The 23,813-nt window shown below is 49.0% G+C and overlaps 11 protein-coding genes; 5 read left to right on the forward strand and 6 right to left on the reverse strand.

The window, feature by feature from the left end:
* Positions 1-827: 827 nt before the first annotated feature.
* On the forward strand, positions 828-1,590 carry FFUJ_03543 (uncharacterized protein; the record flags this gene model as incomplete). XM_023575402.1 has 2 exons in its annotated part: positions 828-1,124; positions 1,177-1,590. The coding sequence occupies 2 exons, from the start codon at positions 828-830 to the stop codon at positions 1,588-1,590; spliced, it is 711 nt and encodes a 236-aa protein (XP_023428588.1).
* A 368-nt stretch (positions 1,591-1,958) lies between these two features.
* Positions 1,959-3,715, reverse strand: FFUJ_03544 (related to hexose transporter protein; the record flags this gene model as incomplete). XM_023575403.1 has 4 exons in its annotated part: positions 1,959-2,328; positions 2,379-3,007; positions 3,064-3,479; positions 3,532-3,715. The coding sequence occupies 4 exons, from the start codon at positions 3,713-3,715 to the stop codon at positions 1,959-1,961; spliced, it is 1,599 nt and encodes a 532-aa protein (XP_023428589.1).
* A 499-nt stretch (positions 3,716-4,214) lies between these two features.
* On the reverse strand, positions 4,215-5,788 carry FFUJ_03545 (related to xylosidase/arabinosidase; the record flags this gene model as incomplete). XM_023575404.1 has 2 exons in its annotated part: positions 4,215-5,587; positions 5,635-5,788. 2 exons carry the CDS (start codon positions 5,786-5,788, stop codon positions 4,215-4,217), a joined length of 1,527 nt encoding a protein of 508 aa, XP_023428590.1.
* Positions 5,789-6,444: 656 nt separating this feature from the next.
* On the reverse strand, positions 6,445-7,382 carry FFUJ_03546 (uncharacterized protein; the record flags this gene model as incomplete). XM_023575405.1 has 3 exons in its annotated part: positions 6,445-6,670; positions 6,722-7,216; positions 7,294-7,382. 3 exons carry the CDS (start codon positions 7,380-7,382, stop codon positions 6,445-6,447), a joined length of 810 nt encoding a protein of 269 aa, XP_023428591.1.
* Positions 7,383-8,566: 1,184 nt separating this feature from the next.
* On the forward strand, positions 8,567-9,214 carry FFUJ_03547 (uncharacterized protein; the record flags this gene model as incomplete). The annotated part of the gene is made up of 1 exon (XM_023575407.1): positions 8,567-9,214. The coding sequence occupies one exon, from the start codon at positions 8,567-8,569 to the stop codon at positions 9,212-9,214; it is 648 nt and encodes a 215-aa protein (XP_023428592.1).
* Positions 9,215-10,156: 942 nt separating this feature from the next.
* FFUJ_03548 (uncharacterized protein) lies at positions 10,157-10,892 on the forward strand (the record flags this gene model as incomplete). XM_023575408.1 has 2 exons in its annotated part: positions 10,157-10,491; positions 10,541-10,892. The coding sequence occupies 2 exons, from the start codon at positions 10,157-10,159 to the stop codon at positions 10,890-10,892; spliced, it is 687 nt and encodes a 228-aa protein (XP_023428593.1).
* A 762-nt stretch (positions 10,893-11,654) lies between these two features.
* Positions 11,655-13,539, forward strand: FFUJ_03549 (uncharacterized protein; the record flags this gene model as incomplete). XM_023575409.1 has 4 exons in its annotated part: positions 11,655-12,174; positions 12,222-12,338; positions 12,384-12,642; positions 12,702-13,539. The coding sequence occupies 4 exons, from the start codon at positions 11,655-11,657 to the stop codon at positions 13,537-13,539; spliced, it is 1,734 nt and encodes a 577-aa protein (XP_023428594.1).
* Positions 13,540-13,812: 273 nt separating this feature from the next.
* On the reverse strand, positions 13,813-15,030 carry FFUJ_03550 (uncharacterized protein; the record flags this gene model as incomplete). Its single annotated transcript, XM_023575410.1, has 1 exon — positions 13,813-15,030. One exon carries the CDS (start codon positions 15,028-15,030, stop codon positions 13,813-13,815), a length of 1,218 nt encoding a protein of 405 aa, XP_023428595.1.
* Positions 15,031-15,920: 890 nt separating this feature from the next.
* FFUJ_03551 (uncharacterized protein) lies at positions 15,921-17,477 on the forward strand (the record flags this gene model as incomplete). XM_023575411.1 has 2 exons in its annotated part: positions 15,921-16,140; positions 16,450-17,477. 2 exons carry the CDS (start codon positions 15,921-15,923, stop codon positions 17,475-17,477), a joined length of 1,248 nt encoding a protein of 415 aa, XP_023428596.1.
* Positions 17,478-18,940: 1,463 nt separating this feature from the next.
* On the reverse strand, positions 18,941-19,270 carry FFUJ_03552 (uncharacterized protein; the record flags this gene model as incomplete). The annotated part of the gene is made up of 1 exon (XM_023575412.1): positions 18,941-19,270. The coding sequence occupies one exon, from the start codon at positions 19,268-19,270 to the stop codon at positions 18,941-18,943; it is 330 nt and encodes a 109-aa protein (XP_023428597.1).
* Positions 19,271-21,433: 2,163 nt separating this feature from the next.
* On the reverse strand, positions 21,434-23,617 carry FFUJ_03553 (related to alpha-L-arabinofuranosidase A precursor; the record flags this gene model as incomplete). XM_023575413.1 has 5 exons in its annotated part: positions 21,434-22,521; positions 22,573-22,762; positions 22,814-22,927; positions 22,976-23,440; positions 23,492-23,617. The coding sequence occupies 5 exons, from the start codon at positions 23,615-23,617 to the stop codon at positions 21,434-21,436; spliced, it is 1,983 nt and encodes a 660-aa protein (XP_023428598.1).
* Between the last annotated feature and the right edge of the window lie 196 nt (positions 23,618-23,813).

Below are 23,813 nucleotides of genomic sequence, written 5' to 3' on the forward strand. Positions count from 1 at the left end.
GTCTACCAGATCGGATCGATGCAACCATTTTCTTAGTCCTGCGTCAGTGCATTTGCATCGGCCAAGTGCTAAGTCTCAGAGTAAAGTTATGCCGTGGAACTCGGCATTCAATCAGAGTGCAGCTGTGGCTTGGTTTAGTTTTCTTTCTCTCTCGTTCATCCTCGTTCACCCTCCTCGCTTGCATCCACGCTAAGCTACATACCGTATCGTAATATAACATCAAATCATCCACAATCGCCTTGCGCTCCAATAAAAACATATTTTCTAGAAGATTACCCCTCGGAGCCGCACGAAACGGTCCACCGGCCTTCCCTCCGCAGAAGCCGGCTATCGAGGCCTGACAGGGATGCACTCGCTTAGTTTGATTGGCATCCCGCCAAACCTGTCAAGTCTGAAACACAGTAGCGCAAACTATCACGGTAAACCGGCATCAATAACACGATCTTGATATTAGACGGATCGTTGAATGAAACCATCACGGCTGTGCCTTTCGATTTCCCCCTCTTACGTCTGTGAGTCCAGACCAATCCTGGAGAAATGGCAGTTGGGAAATACAGGGGTTCGGCATTGGAAACAGCTAGGGATCGATGCACTTAGTCAAAACCTCGTCAGCATCGAGAACCTAGTCAGCTCATCAGCAAGGAAATTACTGGATGGTGTTCTGGAATGTTGCTTGTATATATAAGACTAGACCTGCTCTAACCACCAACGACCATCCAATCTCATCAACACATTCTTTTTTTCCAAGCTTTTATTTCTTCATCCATTCATTTACAACAAACGTCATTCGACATTACATTCATTCATTTCCAACACCAAACGCAAACATGTTCGGAAGCTTTTCTACTTATTTCGTCACCCTCTTGGCCGCAGCCTCGACGGCTGCCAACGCCGCTGCTACTTCCAAGAACCCCGTCTACACCGGTCTCGGCACCCGATACGGAGACAGCGATGGCTGCACCGAGGAGGACTGCTGGCAGAAGGGTGCCTGCAGCTTTGTTGGCTATGACCTGCCCGCTGGCATTGACGGAACCACCTGTGTCTCTGAGGATATCTGGAAGGATGGCGCCAACTGCGGTGGATGCATTCAGGTTTCTTACAAGGGCAAGTCCCTCAAGATCATGGTAAGTTCAAGTACACGCAGCGATATAAATATGTGGGTATTAACTGGTACAGGTCACCAACAAGACTGGCGGCGACAAGAACCATCTCGACATGACCCCCGCCACCTGGTCCAAACTCACCAACGGCATGACCGGCGGCGGTGTCGACGGCATCAAGTGGAAGTGGATTGCCTGCCCTCTCAAGTCCCCTCTCCAGGTCCACATGCACGGTGGCGCCTCCAAGTACTGGTTCGCCGCTACCATCGAGAACGTCACTCACCGCGTCAAGGCCGTCGACGTCAGCAGCGACAACGGCAAGACCTGGAAGGCTACCAAGCTCAACGACCCCAACATGTGGATCCTCAAGGGCACGCTGCCCAACGACACTGCCTGGGTCCGCGTCACCAGCGTCAACAACAAGAAGGTCATCGTCAAGAACGTTGCCCTCAAGTCCGGAGTTGTCACCAAGGCCAAGTCCAACTTTTAAGCTGGTTGAGTAGCGTGGTGCAGTGGGGGTAGGGCTAGAGGCTCTAAAGCTGTTTTATCTCTTGTGTGTGTTGATGGTGTCAAGCTGGCCTTTATGGTTCATATCAAAAAAGTTTCTTGTATATATATTCTGCTGGGATGGACGCTAGAGGTATCTCTCGGCCCAATAATATGAACCATATCTAATCACTGGCCTACTGGATGACTATCATTGAACTGAATCGGCAGCTGTGTGATCCTCGCAATTGAGAAGTGCATTGCTACAACTAACAACGTCCATACCTTCTCGGGTAATCTTATGATATGTTACCGTCTTCCATCCTTCATGCTGTCATCAGTCACATATCCACCCAAACGATGTCATCCACTCTAACGAGTCTCAATCTCCGTAGCACGAGCTCCCTTAGAGTCCACCTCAGTCATCATAACACCCCTCTCCTTCATATCGGCCCTAGCGACCTCACCAACATCAACCGCATCACCATCGAAATATTTTGCGATTTCTTCCATGGGCGTGTAGCGGGTCTCGATAAGGAAGAAGTAAATGACATACACTTCGAAACCGAGGAACACACAGTAGATGGTATAGTACTTCCAGCCCATAGCCTCAAGAGCAATACCGTTGATGTACTGGTTGAAGAAGAGCGCGGCGGTAACACAGAAGTTGAGCCATGTGAAACCCTTGGCACGAAGACCATAGGGCAGAATCTCAGTGGTGTAGTTGGCCATGAGACCAGACCTGCAGACCGTTAGCTTTGAAGTCAGGACATGCTAGAGAGGGGAGCTCACTTGATGTCGTAGAAGAGACCATAGATAAAGGTCAGAGCCACAAAGGCGTATCCAAGAGCCTTGTTGGGGTCGATGTCATATCGAGCTGAGACAATTGTCCAGAAAGTGAAGATGACACAGGTTCCGATAGTCGAGGTGAGATAGATAGGACGACGACCGAAAATATCAATGAAGAACGCAAAGGCTGTGTTGATGATCAAACCCTGTGTCTTCATACCCGCATTGATACCAAGCTGAGTCTCAGCTTTGGTAATACCGACAGCATCCATAATACCCTTGAGGTAGTAAGAGATCAGACCGTTGCCACTCCACTGACTGAAGAAACCAAGGGCAGTGATGAGGCCGATTCTCTTACGATTACCGGGAGTCTTGAGGAAGTCGACCCAGGCTGTCTGTCCAACCTCTTTGTCGAGGGCGATGGCGGCTTTGATTTCGCTAAACTCGAGCTGGACGAATTCATCATCGGGATCATCCTCTGCATGGTAGTGGGTGAGGACCCTAAGCGCTTCGTCGTGCTTATCCTTGCTGAGGAGCCAACGGGGACTCTCAGGCATCCAGAAGATTCCGATGAGAATTATGACACTGCAGATGGACTGGAGAAGGCTGGGAAGTCTCCAGGACCAGTTGCTCTGAGCGGATATCAGTATTAAAACACATTCTTCTTCGGTGCGAGACAGTGGCAAACCTTGATCTGCAGGGTACCGTAGGTGACCCAACTAGAAATGAAAGCACCAGAGTGATAAGAAGCACCACTCAACGTCACGAGAATAGCACGATCTTGAGGGTGGGCAATCTCAGCGATGAGAAGAGGCGCCGATCCAAGAACGATACAATCACCGAAACCCAGGATGATACGCGCGGTAACAAACATGCCAAAGTTTTGAGCTCCAGCCTGAAGTCCAACAGCCAGCAGCATGAGGATGCAACCGATCTGCACACCGACCTTACGGCCAGCCCAATCAACCAGATAAGGCACAACAAAGAGTCCAATGAGAGAACCAAGACTCATAGAGGCATTGAACAGACCGAGGATGGAACCTCGTGGGTGGTTGAAATATTCTTGCCAGTAGGAGAGGGTTTGAAGACCGTTCATCATGGAACCTGATCATGTTAGTAAGCCGTATAAGCGAAGCCGTAGTGTAATGAAGCTTACCATCGAAACCATTGGCAGTGTTAGTCAGAATGAGAATAACGATGTAAAAGTACAAAATTCGCATGTTGGACCTCTTCCACCAAGGCACACGAGCAAATTCCTTGCCAGCAAAGAAGAAATGCCCTTTGGCTGGCTTATCAGGAATGACCTTTTGGGTCCGCTGAGGAGGAGTGAGAAGACCCATGATGCCTGTAGCTTTCACCCGTGTCAGTGAGTGAAGGATCTGAGAAGGGATCAACACTGGGGAGACGCAGTAGCTTTATATCACTGACTCGACTTAGCCAGACGATCTAAGAGCTTAAAACCAACAGACTGTTCTATGGACCCTCCACGCTCAGCCATTGGCTCGGCTTACCCCAAATTGAAGCTTGTTTCCCCCGCATGTCTTTATCCGAGCTACGAGGAGCGAAAATCATCCCCATGGGGAATTTACATGTCCAATTGGCGTAAACCGGTTAATTGCTGTGATAGACACGCGCGGGCGTAGAGGTCAATTAGCCTGTTGGGCTTCAGCGGTTAAATGTTAGGCTGAAAGCTTAATCAAGGACCAACAGGAATTAGAGTCATGTGTCAGAGAGTCACGATGGGACATGCATTTCACACCAATAGGCTGGAACCGGATATACAAAGCTCAGCGTAGCCGAACCGAGCTCAATCTTAGTTGACTTGGCATACTTATCTACTCACTCTACCTGCAGATCCACGACTTCAACCGTGACGCTCTCCTGCGCCAAGGTAAACACGCCGATAACGGGACCTACAAAGTCTGGGCCGGTCATATCGAGCGTATCAAGCGTCGCAACATGCTCCCAGTCTGTACCGGCTGTGTAGAATACCCGATATTCCTGCTCAGTGTACTCAAAGCGGAATTGGATGGTGTCAACATCCCTGTCCAGCGCGCGCAGTTCCGTCTTTTTGAGATCCTTGGCGTTGTTGACGAATTCGTAAACTACCGCTCTTTCAGCGGTGTCGTAAAAGACCCGCAAGTAACGGTGTTCATCTTTGTAAACTGCGAGCCCAGTCTTGACCTTTGACGATGCGTTGATCTTGAATGTAGCGCTGCTTTGGCCTGCGTGCAGACGCTGTCGCTTACCCACAAAACTGGGTGATTCCTGTGGATGCGACAGATCGACGGGCGATGATGTTACACTGATCGTCTTGCTTCCGCTGTCAATCTTGTAGTTCTCCAAAACTGGGTCTCGGATGTACAGCAAATCCACGCCCTCCACAGCCGTCAATCCCTGCTCTGCGCTTGCACTGGCGAGCCGGGATGTGTTGATTTCAGCCTCGACGGATTCAAGACGGAGCCAATCGTCGGTCCACTTTGCGGGTGTGAGATGTGACTCTCGTCCCATGTTGTATCTTCCGTCTTTATCTCTGCGGACTCCGAGAAGGACGCCCCACCATTGACCGTTCTCGTCTTCAAAGGCATCGCAGTGGCCTGTGTGTCGAATGTACATGTCCTTGCTTGCCGGGACTAAGATTGGATTCTCGGGGCATGGCTCGTAAGGACCCCAGACATCGCGGGATCTGGCCATGGTGATCATATGATCCTCGTGGGTTCCTCCCTCCGAAATCATAAGGCAGTACCAGCCGTTTCGCTTGTATATATGCGGTCCCTCTGGATAAACGCCGCCTGTACCCTCCCAGAGGATCTTCTCTTCAGACAACTTCTTGCCCGTCGCGATATCAATCTCAAACTGGGCGATTCTGGTGTACGGGCCAGGCGACTTGGAGCCCTGGATATACGTCTTTCCATCATCGTCAAATAAGATGCTGGGATCAATGCCGTCAAAGTCATACCAGATCAAGTCGTTCCACTGGCCTGACCAGATATCCTTCGTCGTAGCAATAAAGTTCTGCAGAGCATAACGAGTATCCTCCGTCGCTCTCACGACGTTCGTGCAAACGACGTAGAAAGTCCCATTGTTGTACCGAATTGTTGGTGCAAAAAGGCCACCAGTCGCGAGCATTACTTCTCCAACATCTGGCATACGGTTGACTTCGGTGTCTGACCGTTTCAGAACAACCTGTCCCGGTCTGCTGATAACATTTCCTACACCAGTCAGCAACAGTCCTCACAATGAGATATGGACCACCTACCGATTTGCTTCCACGACACAAGATTCTTGGATGCGTAAACGGGAATACCAGGGAACATGTGAAAAGTGGAGTTGACGAGAAAGTACCACTCGCCAACCTTGACGATGGACGGATCGGGCGAGAAGCCAGGGATGATGGGGTTGGAGGGGGACATTGTGGTTGTCTCTGATTTGTTTTGTGCAAGCTTGACCTTTTCGAGATGGCAGTTGGTATCGGCAGCTGAGTTGATACTTATGTTCCCGCACGTTATGGGCAAATGCATGTTGGTGATATCCGGCTGGGCTGAATGCATTTATCCGCCCAATCGGGTGACGTTGTTTTGAGGGGGCGCGGGTTGAGGGAGGGAGTCTTATCGACTCATTGGAGACAACGCGTGGACTTTTGTACGATGGTGCTCTACCTTGCGGTTGGTGCGGGGTGATGGTATGATATTATTTATCATCAGCACGGCGTGTCTTGATCGCTGTTTTCTTCATCAGGTAGTCATGTTAGCACATCTTGGAGATATAGCTTACCCTGCATCAAGTCGCACTCAACAAAGCAGTTGGGTTATATAAGCCAGGAAATTTAGAGATCAACTACCCGTGATCAAATGAGTGATTTATATTGAAAAGAAGGCATTGGTATGGCGATAAAAGAGCCAAATGGTAGAACGGCTAGCAGATGACAATAACAACAACCCGTCCAGCGTCTTTGGTCAACAAGAAAAAACGAGAGACCGTTACAAGCAAAAAACAAATCCAGCACTAGATCCTGACTGACGGAAATTAAACCAGCCACTCTCCGTATGTTGAGCCATCTGTAGTTCCCCTACTGAATAACGCAAGTGCCTTGACAATCAAGGTAATCTGCATTGCTAGTAGGAGCCTTGAAAGTCTTGTCACAAATAAGTGACCAGTAGTACTCCTGTGCCATCCATCTGTACTGATCGGCGTTAAGAATAGTCACGATATCATCATTCGTGACTGCAGCACGAGTGTTTTTGGGCCCATATGTGTAATCAAGAATATCCCAACCCACAAGAGGCTGGAAGTGTCTGCATCATGTCAGCCGCGAAAACCCGATGCGTAGCGTAAAGATCCCTTACGTTAATTCGTGGAGTATTATTCCCGGTAGAGTACTCATCTTGCCGCTGACTTCGTCGCCAAGGTCATCGCATGAGGTCTCGTCAATGGTTGGAAACTGCCAGCCTTTATCACATATCTTCATGACAGCTCGAGTGCCGTCGCCGACTGGCTCCAGCCACGCAAGCCTAACCTGGTCTGTCTTGAGGCAAGGTTCATTTTTGGTAGGCTTGTTTGTGAGGACAATGTCAGAAATGAGAGGATTGCCTTTGCCATCACCCTGATCACCTTGGTCCTTTGCACCCATGAGTCCTCGCCAGACCTTCTCAACTATGGACGCATCCTTCTCCTCAAAATAGTGCTTTAAGACCTCTTGATAGAGATTTGGATCAGTTTTGAGATGGAGTAACTTGACCATGACCATGACTTGGGGCCATGCTTTCAAAAACTTCTCCATTTGAGCCTCTGCATCCGGGAGACTATCATCCCACTCCATGTTAGGCAATGATCGAGGCGCACTATACATTGTCAAAAGTCTGAAATAGATATAAAACGGGATGCTGTGGTGTTTCTTTCTGAAAAGAGTAGAACTCACATTCCACGCATAGCAACACTATCCTGGGTTGGCAGGGTGCATGAGGCACCTAGGAGGCTCAAGGCGATGATGATGTGTCGAAAATACATGTTGATAAGTATCGAGTAGTTGCTTGTGATAGATTGTTCTACTGAAGAATGCTGTGATGCTACAGAGGTAAGAGAAACAGCGACAAGGAGGGTCTTAAATAGCCGTTTTCCAGGCTTGTCGCTTTGACCAGATGGAACTGCCTCAAGTATCTTGCCCGCCTCTCAGGTTCTAAATCCACTGTCAACCAGAAGACACACAGCAATGCATGAATTCGTCAATCCATCTCATTGAGAAGGCATCCTGCTTGTTGGTCGTGAAGTTTCTCGAAGGCGACTTCGCCGGCAGACCCGGAGCTGCCCAACGTTGAAGGAATGACATGGTCAAGTCAGAAATAGATTGAGTGCAATTCCCGATGATCATCATGGTGTCCTGCTGATCTTATTATGGCTGCATCGTACCTTTTACCCAACAAAGTCTACTACTAGCACAATGTTCATATAGGCCCAGACAATACCTAGAAGAACCAAGATGTTGAATAAGCCAACAGTGCACATAAAAACTCTCAGTTTCGAATTTGAGTAAATCATGACCGGGCCATAGTTTGGGGTGCCATATACTGGAGTGGCTTCTAACCCTGAGTTCTAAAAGCTGGAGGCCTCATTTTCAAAGGTTCATTAGATCTTCGAGACAATGGGCTCATGTCCGCGTGTTGCGACGAAAATCAATTCGCAATTACAATGTCATTTTGCTTCCATTGACCAGATAATCCCCCATTGCAGTCCGAGCACCACTGGTGCTTGTCACTAATAGGTGGTCCTTAGCAAGCAGAACCAACAGAGGATTCGACATGCATACCAGCTGTTTCATGGTGTTGCGAGATAGTCAGAAGGGTTGGTCTCTACCAATAGGAATAAAGGAGCATCAACCAACAGCTTCTACGAACATCAGCCAATTCAACTGCCGTGCAACATCTCCGTGGGGTCCAAATCCTCCATTGACTTCTCGTAGCCTAATGAGCTGAAGCCCAAGAGGTAAGTCCCAATCTTGACCTAAAATCGCCGAACTTGATCGCAACATGCGTCGTCACACCCTGACACGTGCACTCATCGAAGTGATGCCTAAATGATTACGTCACTTGCCAAAGCTCGCAGCTTATAGCTTCTGCCAGTCATCATCTCATCTTTTCTCAAAAAAACATCTCCTATCAAGTGTATACAACGTCTTCTGCAGAAGCTTCTTCATTATGCCTTCCATCGAAGCACACATTTCCACTTCGTCTCCCGTTTTTGACTTGGAGTCTGAACACGACTACACCATTTCTATTGATCTTTTTCTCCGATACAGTTGCGCAATAACTTTTCCAACACAAAATCTCCGTCTCTTCGACTCACCTATGAATAAAGGTGGTCTGACATTCACCGATACGGAGACTGGGGCTGAGGCTCGTCGAAACACAATCTTTATCTGCGGGCCCGGTCACGAAGGGTCTTTGCGAGAAGACAACAAAGGGTGTTTCCTGACGCTACATCCTGGACAGAAACACACTGTTGAAGCATATATATCACGCATGGAAACTGGTGTTGGAGTCATCCAAATCCCGCCGGGAAGCACAGCCAAAGAATACAGGGAGGCAAGGGAAGCGCAGCCCAAGGTTTGGAAATGGTGGAAGGCGGAGAATCTTGAAAACGATAAGACTTACAATGTCGGGGTTGACAAGGAATCCACCATAAAGCAATGGTTTGAAGGGAGTATGGAGGAGCTGCTTCGTAAGCCGTTGGCTGAGCGGACAGATGAAAGGATGAAGAAAGAGCCGGTCGTGATCAATGTAACTCAGGCAGCTGAGTTTACTATGAAGAGGCCTGATTCTGACGGGAGTTTAGACTGGCCTTAGGCTTCCTTTTACAGTATCTTTTACTAGTTCACCCTCATGCTCACACCTACTGTCTCTCGTTCATCTTTCTGTTAGTCCTAGTCAGAGTCTTCATTGTTTTAGCAGACCTCGTTTCTCCACATGAGTAGATTTAAAAAAGTAAAGTTGGCATGAGGGAGGCTCATTAAATATAAATGAGGCTTTAATATCCTCATTCTACGACTGGAGAGTAACCTGGAGCTTTCCGACCCTGCCGACGTAGCCCATATAATCAACATAGATGGTAGACCAAGCCCCATCAACTGTCGACACCTGGCGTGCAGCTCTATCTGAGCTTGGGCGATACCAAAGAACGAGCTTGGCAAAAAGGCAGAGGTCAAATCCTGGGGGGTTGAGAGCTCATGCTTATTATAGACTGTGAGTCAATCGAGTGATGTTGGCCTCATTCATGTTAGCAACGATCTGGGTGGAAGAACGTCAATCCCCATCCTTACGGCTTGCAAAAAATAGGATCTATTGCTAATTATACCGGCGGGCCTGACACTGCTTGATCTATCTGTTTTGCCATATCTCAGGTGGCTTATTGCTTATTCCAGGCACAAAGTCCCTGCTCATCAACGACTGGGTTAGCTCATTGGGGCTGAAATACCCCTGTCTGTAGACCATCTCAACTGCGTTAGATGCGCGTTAGATGCAAGGTACACATCACCAGCCCCCACACACTGACGGATTTAATCACTCTAGACTTTGATAGCCTCTGAAACTATTGGCATTAGCGCGGCGCCAACGAGTAATTCGCGTCCAGCCAACACCACCTTCGGAGCGTTTTTGACAATTTGACAGCGGGCTTTAAAAAGGAGGCGCCACGCCCAAATACGGTTGAATCGGTTTTGCGTTCTGCAACCTTACATTCGTTTACCTGCGCTGTCTCAGTCGCTGCCACTCGTTTAATCAATCGCAAAAATGGTTCGCTATTCTATTCTCGCTGTGGCGCTCGCCATCCTTGGAGCTGAAGCTGGCCCCTGCCGACCCACGACCGTGACGACCGTTGCTGAGGCTTCTTCGACAATCGCTTCCGACACGACTGTTACGACCTTGGCTACCACTACAACGACTGCCCTTGTGGAGACCACTTCTACTGCCGTCGCTGAGACCACGACGACTACCGAAGCGCCCGCCTGTGTCGAAACCCAGGTCGTCGTCAACCCCGGCTTCGATGACAGCGCCAGCAGTAAATCACCTTGGTTCGGCGACGGCTCGATCATCACCGACGGCGCCAATTCCGCCCCCAATGCCATGTAAGTCCCGCTACCTCTCTGCCTCTCGCCTGCGCTAACAGCACTCCAGCTCTTTCGTCTTCTCAAACGGCGGCGGCAGCGCCCAAATTTCCCAGACTCTGACCAATCTCGACGGCACCTACCGACTATCATACAACTGGGGTGTCTTCTCCGGCGTCAACGTCGGCGCTGGCTTCTCGTGCAGCATCGCTCCCCAGGTCGGAGACGATACACTCATGCCTATTTATCCCGACGGCTACACCGGTTGGACTTCCGAGAGCAAGACCTGGTCAAGCGGAAGCAACGCTGTTTCTCAGGCTGACCTGTCGCTTATCTTGCAGTGCTCCGGGGAGTATGATCAGCTTACGATCAATGTTGATGACATCACATTCACAAAGCTCTGCGGTCCCCAGGCTAGTTAGGAGCTGTGCCAAGCTCTCTAGGCAAGGACGTTATAGATGATGAACATTATGTCACATATTAATTACTCGCGCGAGGATCTAACTCTATGCATTATATATTCCTTTCGTTTTTAGACGGAGTGATGCGTCTTGATGAGTTACTATTTATATATACCATATTAATGAATGGCATGAATCCATCTAACCACTGGTTCAGACCATCAGGTCCCAAATAAGATCCTAGAAAAGAACAAAAGATTATATAAATCTCTCCATGATACGGACCGGCAGGGACTTGTCCTTTCCGTATTTACGTCATCAAGCGACTGTGAGCAGCCTGATTGAGCCGCACAGCTGACACCGTCTTACTGCCAAGACACCATGATCTCCCGTTGCAAGATCTCGATGTTTGTTTTCTTTCAGCTGTTCAAGGCCTACGTTAGTCCTATTTGCAATTTGTAAACGTAACAAATCTTATTGGACGTGGGAGGCAGAGTCCGAGAAAAGTAATCGAATGCTTCATCTGATAATTTTCTAACCATGATGTGATGGATCCTTCGTCATCTTTGAACGCCATAAGCTTACGTAGGATATCTCATGACTTGGACTTGCGGGGGAGTAAGCAATATTGTTAATCATTGTAATCCCTTCGTCCGCGGACGAGGGCTAATTAGCTGTCGGTCTTTAGAGTACCTGGGTGAGTATAAATGTAGTGAGTAGCGCATTACCTGCTATTCCCGTTTCCCAGATAGATTTCAAGTCTGAGTGAAGCTCTGAGCTAGGATGAAGACGCTTCAATATTTTATCTACACGTCTCTCTTCGTGAGGGACTCCCTCGCAGCTCGGGGAGGCCACTGTCCTCCCCTGGGCCCCGTCCTCCCTGCTCCTGTCCACCCCTCCACCCATTCTTCAGTCAAGTCAGCAGTAGCTGCTATTCAAGCAAGACTTGAAGAAGAGACGGCTCCCTTTAATCTGTCTTCCATAGCAGTCGCCATAAAATCAACCTACGAAGATGACTACCTACTCGAATTCGCCAGTACGCCTCCAAAGGTTGACCCTCGTGGGGTCGAGAAAGTAGACTCCGATACTGTCTTCCGCTTGGCTAGTTTGTCAAAAGTTTTCCCGGTGCTGGCCTTGTTGAAGCTCTACAAAGTTGACCTTGACGATGCTGTCACGAAATACGTTCCTGAACTTCGCGCATTGAACAAACAAGCTCGAAAGCAAGATGCTGTTTGGGCGGTTGACTGGGATCAAGTCACTATTGGTGCATTAGCGTCTCATACTGGCGGTATACCAGCTGACTGTAGGTATGTGCTTAATCAAGAATCGATATTGTGCTAATGAGTCCAGTGGCAACCGATGTCGAGCCTTACGGAGACTGGACAAGACTTGGCTTTCCGAAAGCTGACCCATCCAAAAGCCTCAACTGCTCTGGTCTCTTAGGTATCCCAGAATGTACCAAAGAAGGTAAGTGCTTACAAATTCCTAATCGAGCAGTGCTTACGTCTAAAGACTTCTTCGAACGCTTCGGCGAGAGACCCCCTGTGTACGCGCCTTACGCTGTGAACCCAGTTTACTCAAACGTTGGATTTGCCATAATGGGGTTTATCATTGAGAAGGTCAGTGGTATATCTTCGGGAGAGTTTATCAAGAAGGAAATTTGGGACCCTACTGGAATGGAGCACACATTCTACTCCAAGCCCGATGACTCCTTGGGTTTCATCCCTGTGGATGATGAGTGGTGGAATGCAACTCTTGGCTATGGCGACCCGTAAGTTTTGTCAGGTGCTTTTCCACTGAATGATAGGCACTGACATGCTTGACTACCAGCGCTGGAGAATACTATTCTTCGATCAATGATTTGATGGCCTTTGGAGACGCCATCCTCAAGAACAAACTTCTAAGTCCTGTAGAGACGAGGAAGTGGCTGAAGCCTGCTACGAGTACATCTTCAAGAGGCATCTTACTTGGGCATCCTTGGGAAATCTTCCGAGCTGACAATGTCACCAAAGACGGTCGCCTCATTGAGTTCTACACCAAGGCTGGTGATATCACTACATATCATTCACTTTTCGTGTTAATTCCCGACTATAACCTGACTATCACGCTTCTCAACGCTGGTCCTGAAGTCAGCGGTGGTCTTCTTCAGACTCTCTTTTCAGAAATCGTCAAAGAACTCCTACCTGCTGTGGAAGACGCTGGCAAGGATGAAGCTGCTAAGGTTTACGGTGGCACATACACTGACAACAAGACCAACTCTACTCTTACTCTCTCCGTCGATGATGAGCCTGGCTTTTCCATCACGAACTGGACAGTCAGAGGCATTGACATCGCAAGCACCTACCTCAGCATCGGGTTACCACCAACCTTTCCCACGCCTCCGGGAGAGGTACGCTTCCGCTTGTACCCCACAGGTCTCAAGAGCGATACTGAATCGTCGTGGCGAATGATGGCCACTGCTGGGTCTGCAGAGGATAACGACGAAGCAAATGCGCTGTTTGCGTGGCCTGATGGGAACTGTAATACTTGGGCATCTTTGGATCGTATTGTGTATCAGCTTCTAGCTCATGAGCATTTCGTGTTTACCGAATCTGGTAAGGGTAGTGATAGGACGGCTGAGAAGCTTGAGCTTGTTGGTTATAGAGTTGAGCTGCAGAAGGATGACTGAGATGTCACAGGCCATGAGTACAGGTTGGTATGAAGCTCATGCACGGAAAGGCTAGCAGAAAGGCCGGATGGCTCAGATGACAAGTTCGTTAGTATTACAGAATTTAAGGGACAAAACTGCTTCGTATATGTATATGGATGACACTAGAAAAAGGCTAGCTGCTATAGGTTGATCTGAATTTCTTTTTCATCCATTCATCGTCCTGGATGATCTGATAAACCCTCTTTCAGTCTTGATTGCACCTGTATTCTGCTACCGTCAATGGCTTCTCCATCAAGAGGATGGATAGTCAACCACGATATGCTGAGAAGGCACCAACGTAGCCAGCGACAAATGCGGCCAGGTCAACCCATTGAAATTAAGGTTAACAGTCTGCGAGTACTGAATCTGTGTGTAAGTCACGGGAATCGTCTTGGGGCCAGTGACAGGACCAGGAGGCGTGACAGAGAATGTCGGAAGCGGAGGCGTTGTCTTGCCCTGTGCCGGCTTGTAGGCCGGCTGCAGAAGAAGAGGCTTGCCAGGCGTGTAGTCCTGGACTGTAATCTCAGATTTTATGGTCTCAACCCAGAATGTAGATTCCATCTGCACAGCATCCGCATTGGGGCCCTGGCTACTAGCCCCGACAAGGAAAGCGATGTTAGCTGTGCCGCCGCCAGGTGTTGGACCAAACTGGGTAGAGACCGTGAAAGTGTTGGTCTCCGTGATGTTGAGCTGACTGTTGATGTCGAGAAGGATCTGGATTGGGTTGTCAAGAATGGCCTGGGTGATCGTTCCTTGTTCAATGAAGAGAGTGAGATCCTGAGGTAGACGAGCCGTGTTATTAAGAGAGGCCGTCTGACTAGGCTTGACTTGGATATCGTTCGGTTTTCCAATCAAAAAAGGATTGATTGGTCGCTTGCTAATTTGCGGTGGTCCCGGAGTTACGTCTGGAGGGCTACCCTGTGCGTTGATAGTAGTCCCATGAGGAATAGAGCCAAGACGGACAAGCGTGTTTCCCTCCACGGGATTATTCTTGGTCTGAGGAACATTCAACCAGAAGCCAGTCTCAGTGTGAATACCTGTCTTGGTACCATCACCTCTTCCTGTAGCAGTGTTGGTAACATCGTTCACAGTCTGGAGATACGTGACACCATTGATGATAATGTCATTCTGCTGCTCAAGGCCACGATTGGGAACTTTTCCCAACGGTTGAGAGAATACGAGATCCTCTTGCGTTAGATTGAGTTCAAGAACTGAGACATTTGGGGGAGAGGGAGGGGCAGGAAGGACGGGATTGGTGAAGGTGGTAGTAGTGGGGGCGACAGAGTTTGGTCGGAAGATGTTGTTGAAGCCAGTTCCGGTCCAGGCTCCAGTGAAGCTGCTCAAGATGCCCAGAGGAGGATCGGGGTCATCTCTTGGGGGAGGAGGGGTAGGATCAAAGTTGACTTCGTCGTATTGGAAGTCTACGCCGAGGTGAATACCGGCACGCGAAGATTCTTTAGTAGGAGCCATGATGCGCTCTGTGTAATTTGAAGATTGTTTGAATGTGTTGGACGTGTTTGGACTTCTTGGCGAGGAATATGGACTTTATGTAGGAGACACTTACTGATCTTATACTGGCGAAGAAGTAGTTCCTTGTCAGCACTCTGCCGGTTAAGATCAATGCCAATACCATTCGATCTGCAATGAGATTTCACATGCCTTGTCGCAGATAATCTATGCTACAACGGTACAAGCTCACCTCAACAGCCAACTGAACGCAGTAAGGTTCTTCATACGTTGCCATACCACCCAGTGGCAACGTTCACATCACAAAGACACTTTTCCTCCAAACGTGACGCGGCAGAAGCACGCTAATACGTTCACATATCTCAACTCGGATGATCGTCCAATATTTACATTCAGTGGCTGACTGAAAACGGTCTCAACTTAGCCTCTTGTCCAGTAAGAACTCTCGAATTTGCAAGCTGAATACCTGTGGCTTACCGGCACGGGACAAAAGATCTCAACTTCCCCGCAGCCAAGAATGAGGGCGGGATTCAATTCTTGCGCATGTCACTGGCCACGGCCCGTCCCGGCGAGTCTAGACTGGGCCGCGCTTTACCGCGTTGGTCTATCACATACCTGCAATGAAACGGGCTGAGTGCCCGTTTTTGCGTGGGCATATTGATGTTGCATGTGAGATGGGAGCTGAAAATATTGGAATGCAGGTTTGCATTTTGGGGTACTCATCTGAGTGATTTGGCGGCCTGTGCGACTTCACATGTTGAAATGGCCTCTCATCAAAGCGCGGGCAACAGGTATAAAGAACAGACTTTAAATCAGCTATCTCGGCTCCGCATCCCCTATCGATCCACCAGTTCAAGCTTTTTCTCCTCTCTTCTATGACCATCATCACCAAAATGGAGCCATCTTTCCAAGGCAACCAATTCTTCCCTGGCACAGCTGCCTACAAGCGTGCTAATGATATCTACGCTACCTCCACCTACGGCGTCAGCCGTGATATGAACCCCTCCGAGATCCTCCAACCTTCCTGTATTGAGGACATTCAAAAAGTTGTCAGAAAGGCTCCGGATATCGGCAAGCCCCTCGCAATCAGATCTGGCGGTCACCAATACAGCGGTGCATCTTCAACTGGATCTCAAGGCATACAGCTAGACTTGAAGCCTACCTTCCGACGCCCCAACGTTGATCTTAATATCCTGAGAGAGAACGGTAAGGTATACCTGCGTTCCAGTGTCAGCTGGCAACTCACCGAGATCTTTGACTTTCTCAAAGATAACGGNGTTTTCATGCCCACAGGTCAGTGCTCTACTGTCTGTCTTGGTGGACACGTTCAGACCGGCGGTTACGGCATGCTTGCGCGATCATTCGGTCTCCTTGGAGATTGGGTTCGCGAGCTTGAGATCGTTGACTATAATGGCGATGTAGTCAAGGTCACCAAAGACTCCCACCCAGATCTATTCTACGGTTTCCTCGGTGGCAGTCCTGGCAATCTCGGTGTTCTGACGCACTTCAAGATCGAAGTCCAGGATGACAAGAATCATCAGGGCTCCAAGGGTCTCTGGGTTGGTTTTGCTTACAAGGAGGAGACACTCAAGGCTCTACTCGATATTCTCGTCCAGAAAGGAGAGGATCCCAAGTTGCCTCGAGGCTACGACTTTACTGTCAACATTGTCAGTAGACAGGCTAATCTTCTGGACCTCTTCCCTGGTTCGGAGGACGAGCTTAAGCAAAAATTGCCAGATAATGTTCATGATGGAAAGGACAACATTGCTGATCTTCTCAAGTTCAAGTACGCAATGATTGTCGTTTACGCACAATGGGTCAATCTTAACGAAGAGCCATATTCGCCCGATCTCTTCACCCAGATCAAGAATGTGCCAAATGAGTTCAAGATCGTCAAAGAGGCTCCTGAAGGAACCCCGATGTCTGTTATCGCCTCCATGTGGTTATTCGGAAGCCCTCGCGAGTTTCCCTACCCCTACGATAAGCGCACCAACAGCACCACCTCAACCGAGCTCTCCAAAACAGGCTGGTCATCTTGGTTCGCCGGCCGTATCAACGAGGTCATCAAAGACAAGCACAACGGTCTCTGGGTCTCATCACAGCTCCAAGTCTACGGCGGCGAACAATCCATGTTTCGCAGAAACGCAGGTAACGGTACAGCGTACTGCTTCCGAGACGCAACCTTTGGTGGAACCTGGGATGTGTTCTATCAGGGTACGAAGGAAGCAGCTGAGAAGTGGCAGGCGGTGAATGACGAGGGTAGGGCGAAGTACTTAAGTAAGGCGGATCGACGTGTTCTCTGGGGATCGTATGGTGATTGGAACATGAAAGATGTTTGGCAGTTTTATTACGATCCAGAGACGTATAAGAAGATGCAGAAGATCAGGCAGGCGTATGATCCAAAGGGGACATTTACTGCGAATCCTTTCTGCGTGGAGGCTTTGAAGTAGGTAGTCTAACGGCTATAAGAGGCTTTATCTTTTCCTATTAATCACGGTCGCTCAGGAACATATTTTACTTTAAATTCCTCCAAAGGTACTCTGAAATTATTAACCAGACCTCCATTCTATAAGAGCAATTTACGTGGCCAACACACCGCATATACGCTGCAAGGTTCCTTATTTATCAATGGAAATAGCAACAGTGGGCCAAACCAGCCTCAGATTCTAGGAATCCTGCATAACCTTAGGGGTTTAATAAGCTTATCTTGGCACGAGCTGGATGACATGAACCCTTGTTAGTCAAACAATGAGACGATACGGTTTTCCACGTATACGACGTCATTGGGTCACGCAAAAGGTCAAGGTCATAATCCTTCAGGCACTTTTAGCACCCTGCAAGGCAGACTAGAGTGAAAGCTCGGTTAGACTCCCGTAAGCCGAGTGCTCTGCCTCTTGTTGGAGCACATTTAGTGGGCATGATGCGATCCTTCGGGCGACTAAGCCCCACCATCGGGGCTTAGCTGTCAATCATTTATGGGAGCCAACACCAAGAGACTTGGTATTTATTCTAGTGTCTGCATTATCACTCGTATTGTAGCTTCAGCATTACATCGTCGATATGTCACCGATTTCTGAACCCCAACCAGCCGCCCAGCCCGCTGGTGCGAAGGCTTCTCTGCCTGTGCAAATGTCTCAGCCGAGATCGCAACAACCTATGAGTATGGATCCCATGTTAATTATCAGATTCGCACAAGCTGATTTACATCTTGATGTAGAATTCCAAAGGCCGCAAGGGCGGGCAGATCCTACAGCCAGTCGCAGACGGCCTCGTGATGATATAGAGCGCGATGGGTGCTGTCGCGGCCTAAATTGCACCTCGGGCATTTACATGGTCCCCTGCGCATGTACACTGTGCTAAACAAATACTCCGTGCTTGGATTCGAATGAAGCGATAAGGATAAAGCAATGATGATGGAGCTATGTGAAATGGTGATCTGGGCTATTGTATATATTTGCAGTCTAAGCACGGGGTGCATTCACATGGACAAAGAGGCAGTATATATGGGACTGGTCCCAATTCAAGACAATACAATATATAGTTCATGGCTTTTGTTACACGGCGCCAGTGCAATAGAACTTCCTAACAACTGACTACAGTATAGTAGTCCCATTGGAACTGAGGACCAATGCAGACGTCCTGATTACCCGCATCATAAAACTGCTGCGGTACACCATCATTGCAATCGTCCTCGTTGGCATATAGATCAATTTGGCAGTTGCCCATTTCTTCAAGCCAGAACCCTCTATGAGGATTGGGAATACTTTCGCAGCCTGAGCAGGCGAGAGGGCATTAGCCATAATACTACTGGGAAGTATGGATGGAGCAAGTACCTTGATTACCGTCTCCCCGAAGGTCACCGGACGGAGTCGACTCGCAGTCGCCATCACCATAAATAGTGAACTTCCAAGCATTAGCCGCTGTTGCCAGCAGCAGCAGCGTCATCTTGCGAGTGAGCATCATTCTTGCTTTGGGAAGAAGGCGGAATACGTGCTCGGATGCTGAGCAGGTCGTCTTTGTACGCCGGGTCTTTTTCAAGGCGTCTTGAACTAGCGGCGTGGAGGAGAGCTTGACGGAAGACGGGCACGTCAATCTTGTTGGGGATATCAATGATGATATCTGTTTTCCACTGGTCGCCGTAGATTAAGTAGTGGATTGGAAAGGGGACGTCAGCTGCGTGGTCGGCTTCGTACTGCTCAAAGACGATATCGCGCCAGGTCTTGTTGAGGTTTCTGGATGTCATGCTGGAGTAGAGGGAACTGTTGAGGAGCGGGATAAGCTGAATATTTATGTTCTTTTCACTCTTTTGTCTTGCCTAGACTCTCGGTTGCTATGTCTTTTTTGAGAGCCGCTTTCCAATGCTGGTTGCCGAAGGGTAGTACCAGAAGTAAATTTCAGCAGACAGTTTGAAAAAGGTAATGTCCGAGCTGACTGTCAAAGCGCAGCGCCAAGTGTAGATCAAAGATTTTGTTGTGTTGGTTATGCAAGTCGAAGCCCCAAATGTAGACACGATTGGTGGGTTGAATCAAGGAAGTTGAGGTGTCGTATTGGTTGTTGGTTGCTGAAGGTAGATCGAGATGACCGAGTGGAAGTTGGTTGTTGCATCATGAGCAAATGCGGGGTCAGCACCATATTTCTATGCCTCAGGTTATGGAGATAAGTCATCAAGTAGAGTGAGTTGTACATAGTAAGTTAGTATGGCCCATCGGAGAATTAATTGTATATTTCGGCACTTTCCTAAGCACCTTCACCTTATGCTGGTCCCTACCCTGATATGAGATGTATGTTACGTAGATACTGACCAGTATCATGTGATGAAGATAGGTCGCTGCAAACGATCAGCGCAAAGAATTCTCAAAGGAGAAGTAGCCGGAGCGGCAGGAGCTGAGTTTGACAAGACACTTCCTATCAAGGTGTAAAATAGACGATCTCGGTGCAGAGTAACCGTCCGCCCGCAGCTGAAATAGAATGAAACCTCGCTTGCATCTAAATCGACAGCCTCACGCCATTGCACAGTTCGTTCTTTCACCTCTATCTCTTGCTCATCAGGCAGTTGCCTTTGGGCCCCCAAATCATTGTTTGGAGTGGATCGGCACCGCGCTGATCAGTCCACTGATCTCGAGAACTCGTATTCAACCAACAGCATGCATAACGCGAGTAATAGTGTGCTATCGGAAGACTCTGGCCAACGCAATGTCACATTCAACTGAGTATAATTATTTCACATTGCATCTGGGCCTCAAGTCATACCTAACGGCAAGACTATAAATTGTCTTGCTTGGATGGACGTTATTAGCGGAATATCCAATCTCAAAGACTGCCTGACTGCTTGCCGCATTGGGCGAGGGAGTCACACGTATCTGTGATTACTTGAACTTGGATGGAATCCCAAATATGAATTGCCCAGCATCTCTCGTTGGGATCTTCACAGCAGATTTCCCAATGTCATGTGAATAGTCCATCAACCACAACATAATCTTGGCGAGTGGTATCCTTACCTTGTTTACGCCAGATCAGACCTGAGACATGCCGATTGCTGAAGGGGGCGGTTGTTGCGTGTGTGTAGAGGTAGTACGCTCAACTGCTTATGTGTATGACGAATTATGAAGTGATGTGATTCGAGGCGGGGCATCTATTGCAGGCAGAGCCTGCATGAGCGGAGAAGATTTGGCGCTGATAAATATTGGAAGGTATAGGATACGCTTTTCTGCGTGTTGGGAATGGAAGCAGCTTACTCTCAACGTCTCTAACACTTGGCAGCTTATATCACGTAAGCTGTCCTAGAACCCAGGCGGACGTTTGGGCTCAGAGGAATCGATAGTGGCTCTTTGCTCTTGATACTGATAGACAAAGGTGGCTCAGCCTTTCTCGTGAGAGTAAGCCTTTGTCCCTCTAACTGCAGGCAAATGCTTTGCAGCCATAACACGTCTTTGTAGAGTTTCCAAGCCAAATATTCAGAGGAATTGCAGACTGCTTCAATAACGTTATGGCCCCTAGCAGCTACTTAGTGCTCTGGTGTAGAGACCACTTCACTGCAGCTTGCTTAAATCGTCGGTAGTTGTTCGTTGCCTCTAAAGCTATAATGCTTTACGAGCACAGATCCACCCAGGAGGGGATGACTGACACTTGTCAAAGAGGTGGCAATACGAGGTCACTTGGTGAGGGGTTGATTTGAGTGGTTTCAGGATATATATGAAGGCTTCAGTATTCTGAAAGAATTAGAATAATCTTTTGAAGCGGCATATCAACGTGCGAGGATCGGGCGGTGGCGATGAGGTACAGTCAGTCACGCTCTTGAAGGATAATGAGAGTCAGCTGTTTGAATCATTTACTCTTCAATTTACTATCAGTATATTTGAACATTTTCTTTCTATCTTAACTCGACATACAGACCAATGCCCGCCATCTAGCTAGAGTAAGGCTTTCCCTTCTTGAGAGTCTCAAGAACAGCAACACTGAGGTTAGGAAGCTTGAAGTTGAAAGCGCCCTTTCCATCAGCCTTGAGAACAGTCTTCTTAGTATCAACAACATTGTTGCCCTTGTGAGGATCATTGAAAGCAAAAGGATCCTTCTCCTTGTTGGTCAGAAGAGTAAGCTCAGCCTGAGCACCGGGCTTGACACCCTTGAAGGACAGAGAGACGGGAACGTCGGCGCCCTTGGTGGTGTTGTACGCAGCACCCTTCCAGATAAGAGTTCCCTTGTCCTCGTTCTTACCAGCGACGTAGTAGAGAGGATCGAAGTTGGAGGTGGCGGGGAGAGTATGGGTCATGGGGTGTCCGGCAAAGAGGGACCAGACGTACCAGCTGGTAGAGCGGGTGGTCATGGCGGAATCGGCGGCGAATTGGATCATGGTAATGGCCCACTGCCAGCGGTTCTCGTTCTTGAGAATAGGAGCGTAGAAAGTTCCGGGGATGCGATCGGCGTTGCGCTCATAACCGCAGAGAGCGACGGCCTCACCGACACCAGAGATCCACCAGGGGTAAGGCATAAGGTTGCCGCTCCAGCCAGTGCCTCCGTTGGGGTGGGTAGAAGCAACCTCACCAATGATATGACCGTACTTGTTGTTATCAAACAGGTTGAACTCCTCAACAAGAACATCAGGCTCGCGATAAGGATGATAGTCACCGATTCCAGGAGCAGGAATGTCGAAACCAGCATCTGTCTTACCAACGGGGTCGATAGAAGCGCCGGAGGAGATGACGGTGAGGTCAGGGTGAGCCTTCTTGATAGCGTCGAGGAACATGGGGAAGCGGTACTCCTTGTAAGAGTTCCAGCCGGTGGGATAACCAGCGAGCCAATCCTCGTTTCCAACTTCAACGTAGGAGAGTCTGAAAGGCTTGGGGTGGCCGAGCTCAGCACGCTTCTTGCCCCACTTGGAAGTAACGGGACCTCTGATGAATTCGATCTCGTCAAGGGCGTCGTCGATGAGAGGCTGGAGTTGGTCCTTGGGGGTGACGGAGCCGTCGAGGGAGAGGCCAGCGTAGACACCAACAACTAAATCCTGTTAGCATGGGTAAAACCGCCACAAAGTATCATAAAACTTACTGATTTCAAGGTTCATATCCTCAGCCCACTGAAGATACTCTAAGATTCCGAGACCATGGGTCTGCTGGTAGTTCCAGACACCTTCGAAACCGGGTCGGTTGCGGAGGGGTCCGAGGGTATCCTTCCAGTCCCACCAGGTCTTGTTGGTGTTGCCCTCCAGCATGTTACCACCGGGGAAGCGCAGCAGGCTCTTTTACACATGTCAGCGATTACCCGTTAGACATGAGATGGTGAAACTTACGGGGTGGAGACCTTCGAGAGCTTCAGCAAGATCAACTCGAAGACCGTTCTTGCGGCCCTTGTAAGTAGGGGGGAACAAGCTGATGAGGTTAAAGTCAAGAGCTCCATCAGCGCCCTACAAAACATCAGTACATGTCACGTTTGTGTTTTGATTGTCACTCACCTTGGGATCATAGGTAATAGCAAAGGTGTTGTTGCTGTTGGGAGCGTTCTTGTTAGGAGTGAGCACAAACTCATGCTCAACCCACTGCTTCTTGTTGGCTTTGGACTTGACCTTGACGCTGCCAAAGACATCGTCAGTGAGGTTAGATCGCAGAGACGCAGTAAAGTGGCCCTTGTAAGCACCCTTGACCCAGAAGGAGCCAGTGTACTTCTGCTTCTTGACATCCATTCCCCAGTATCCTTCGTTGAGGAAACCAATTTCCTTGGACTTGCTCTTTCCAGGCTTGACGTTCATAGAAACGGGAAGAGCGTCGGAGAGAGGAGTGTCGAGGCGGTTGAGGGAGAGCTTAGCATCGTTGATGGATCTCCAGCCAGACAGAGAAACGGGGTATTTCTTGCTGTACTGGAAAGCTCGGTTACGGATGAGTTCAGCGTAGATGCCGCCATCACCAGAGTTGTTAATGTCCTAGCCCCAAGTTAGCACCCCGACTATCGCTAGTGGTGAGCCAAGACTAACCTCGTGAAGGAAGCCATATTGGTGACCGCTAGTGGCGTTTCCGCCCTTGCTGTCCACCTTGATGTTGACAGACTCGACAGCCACGAAGCAAGCCGCAGCCGCAAGGATTGAACTGAAGCGAACCATGATGTCAGGTTTCGATTGACCTTGCCGTGCAGATGAGGTGAGCTTCCCAGAAACTGCGACGCTACCAACGGTCTTATATATAGAGTATCCTTCAATTCAGGCACAAACCTGCACAATTCAACCGGCTTGACCAACCCCGTTCCGTTCCTGCAGGAAACAAGCGGTCCAATAATTGACAAGATAAGCTTCTCCGCAC

This window comes from Fusarium fujikuroi, chromosome FFUJ_chr03 (genome assembly GCF_900079805.1).
Source record: "Fusarium fujikuroi IMI 58289 draft genome, chromosome FFUJ_chr03".
NCBI lineage: Eukaryota > Fungi > Ascomycota > Sordariomycetes > Hypocreales > Nectriaceae > Fusarium > Fusarium fujikuroi.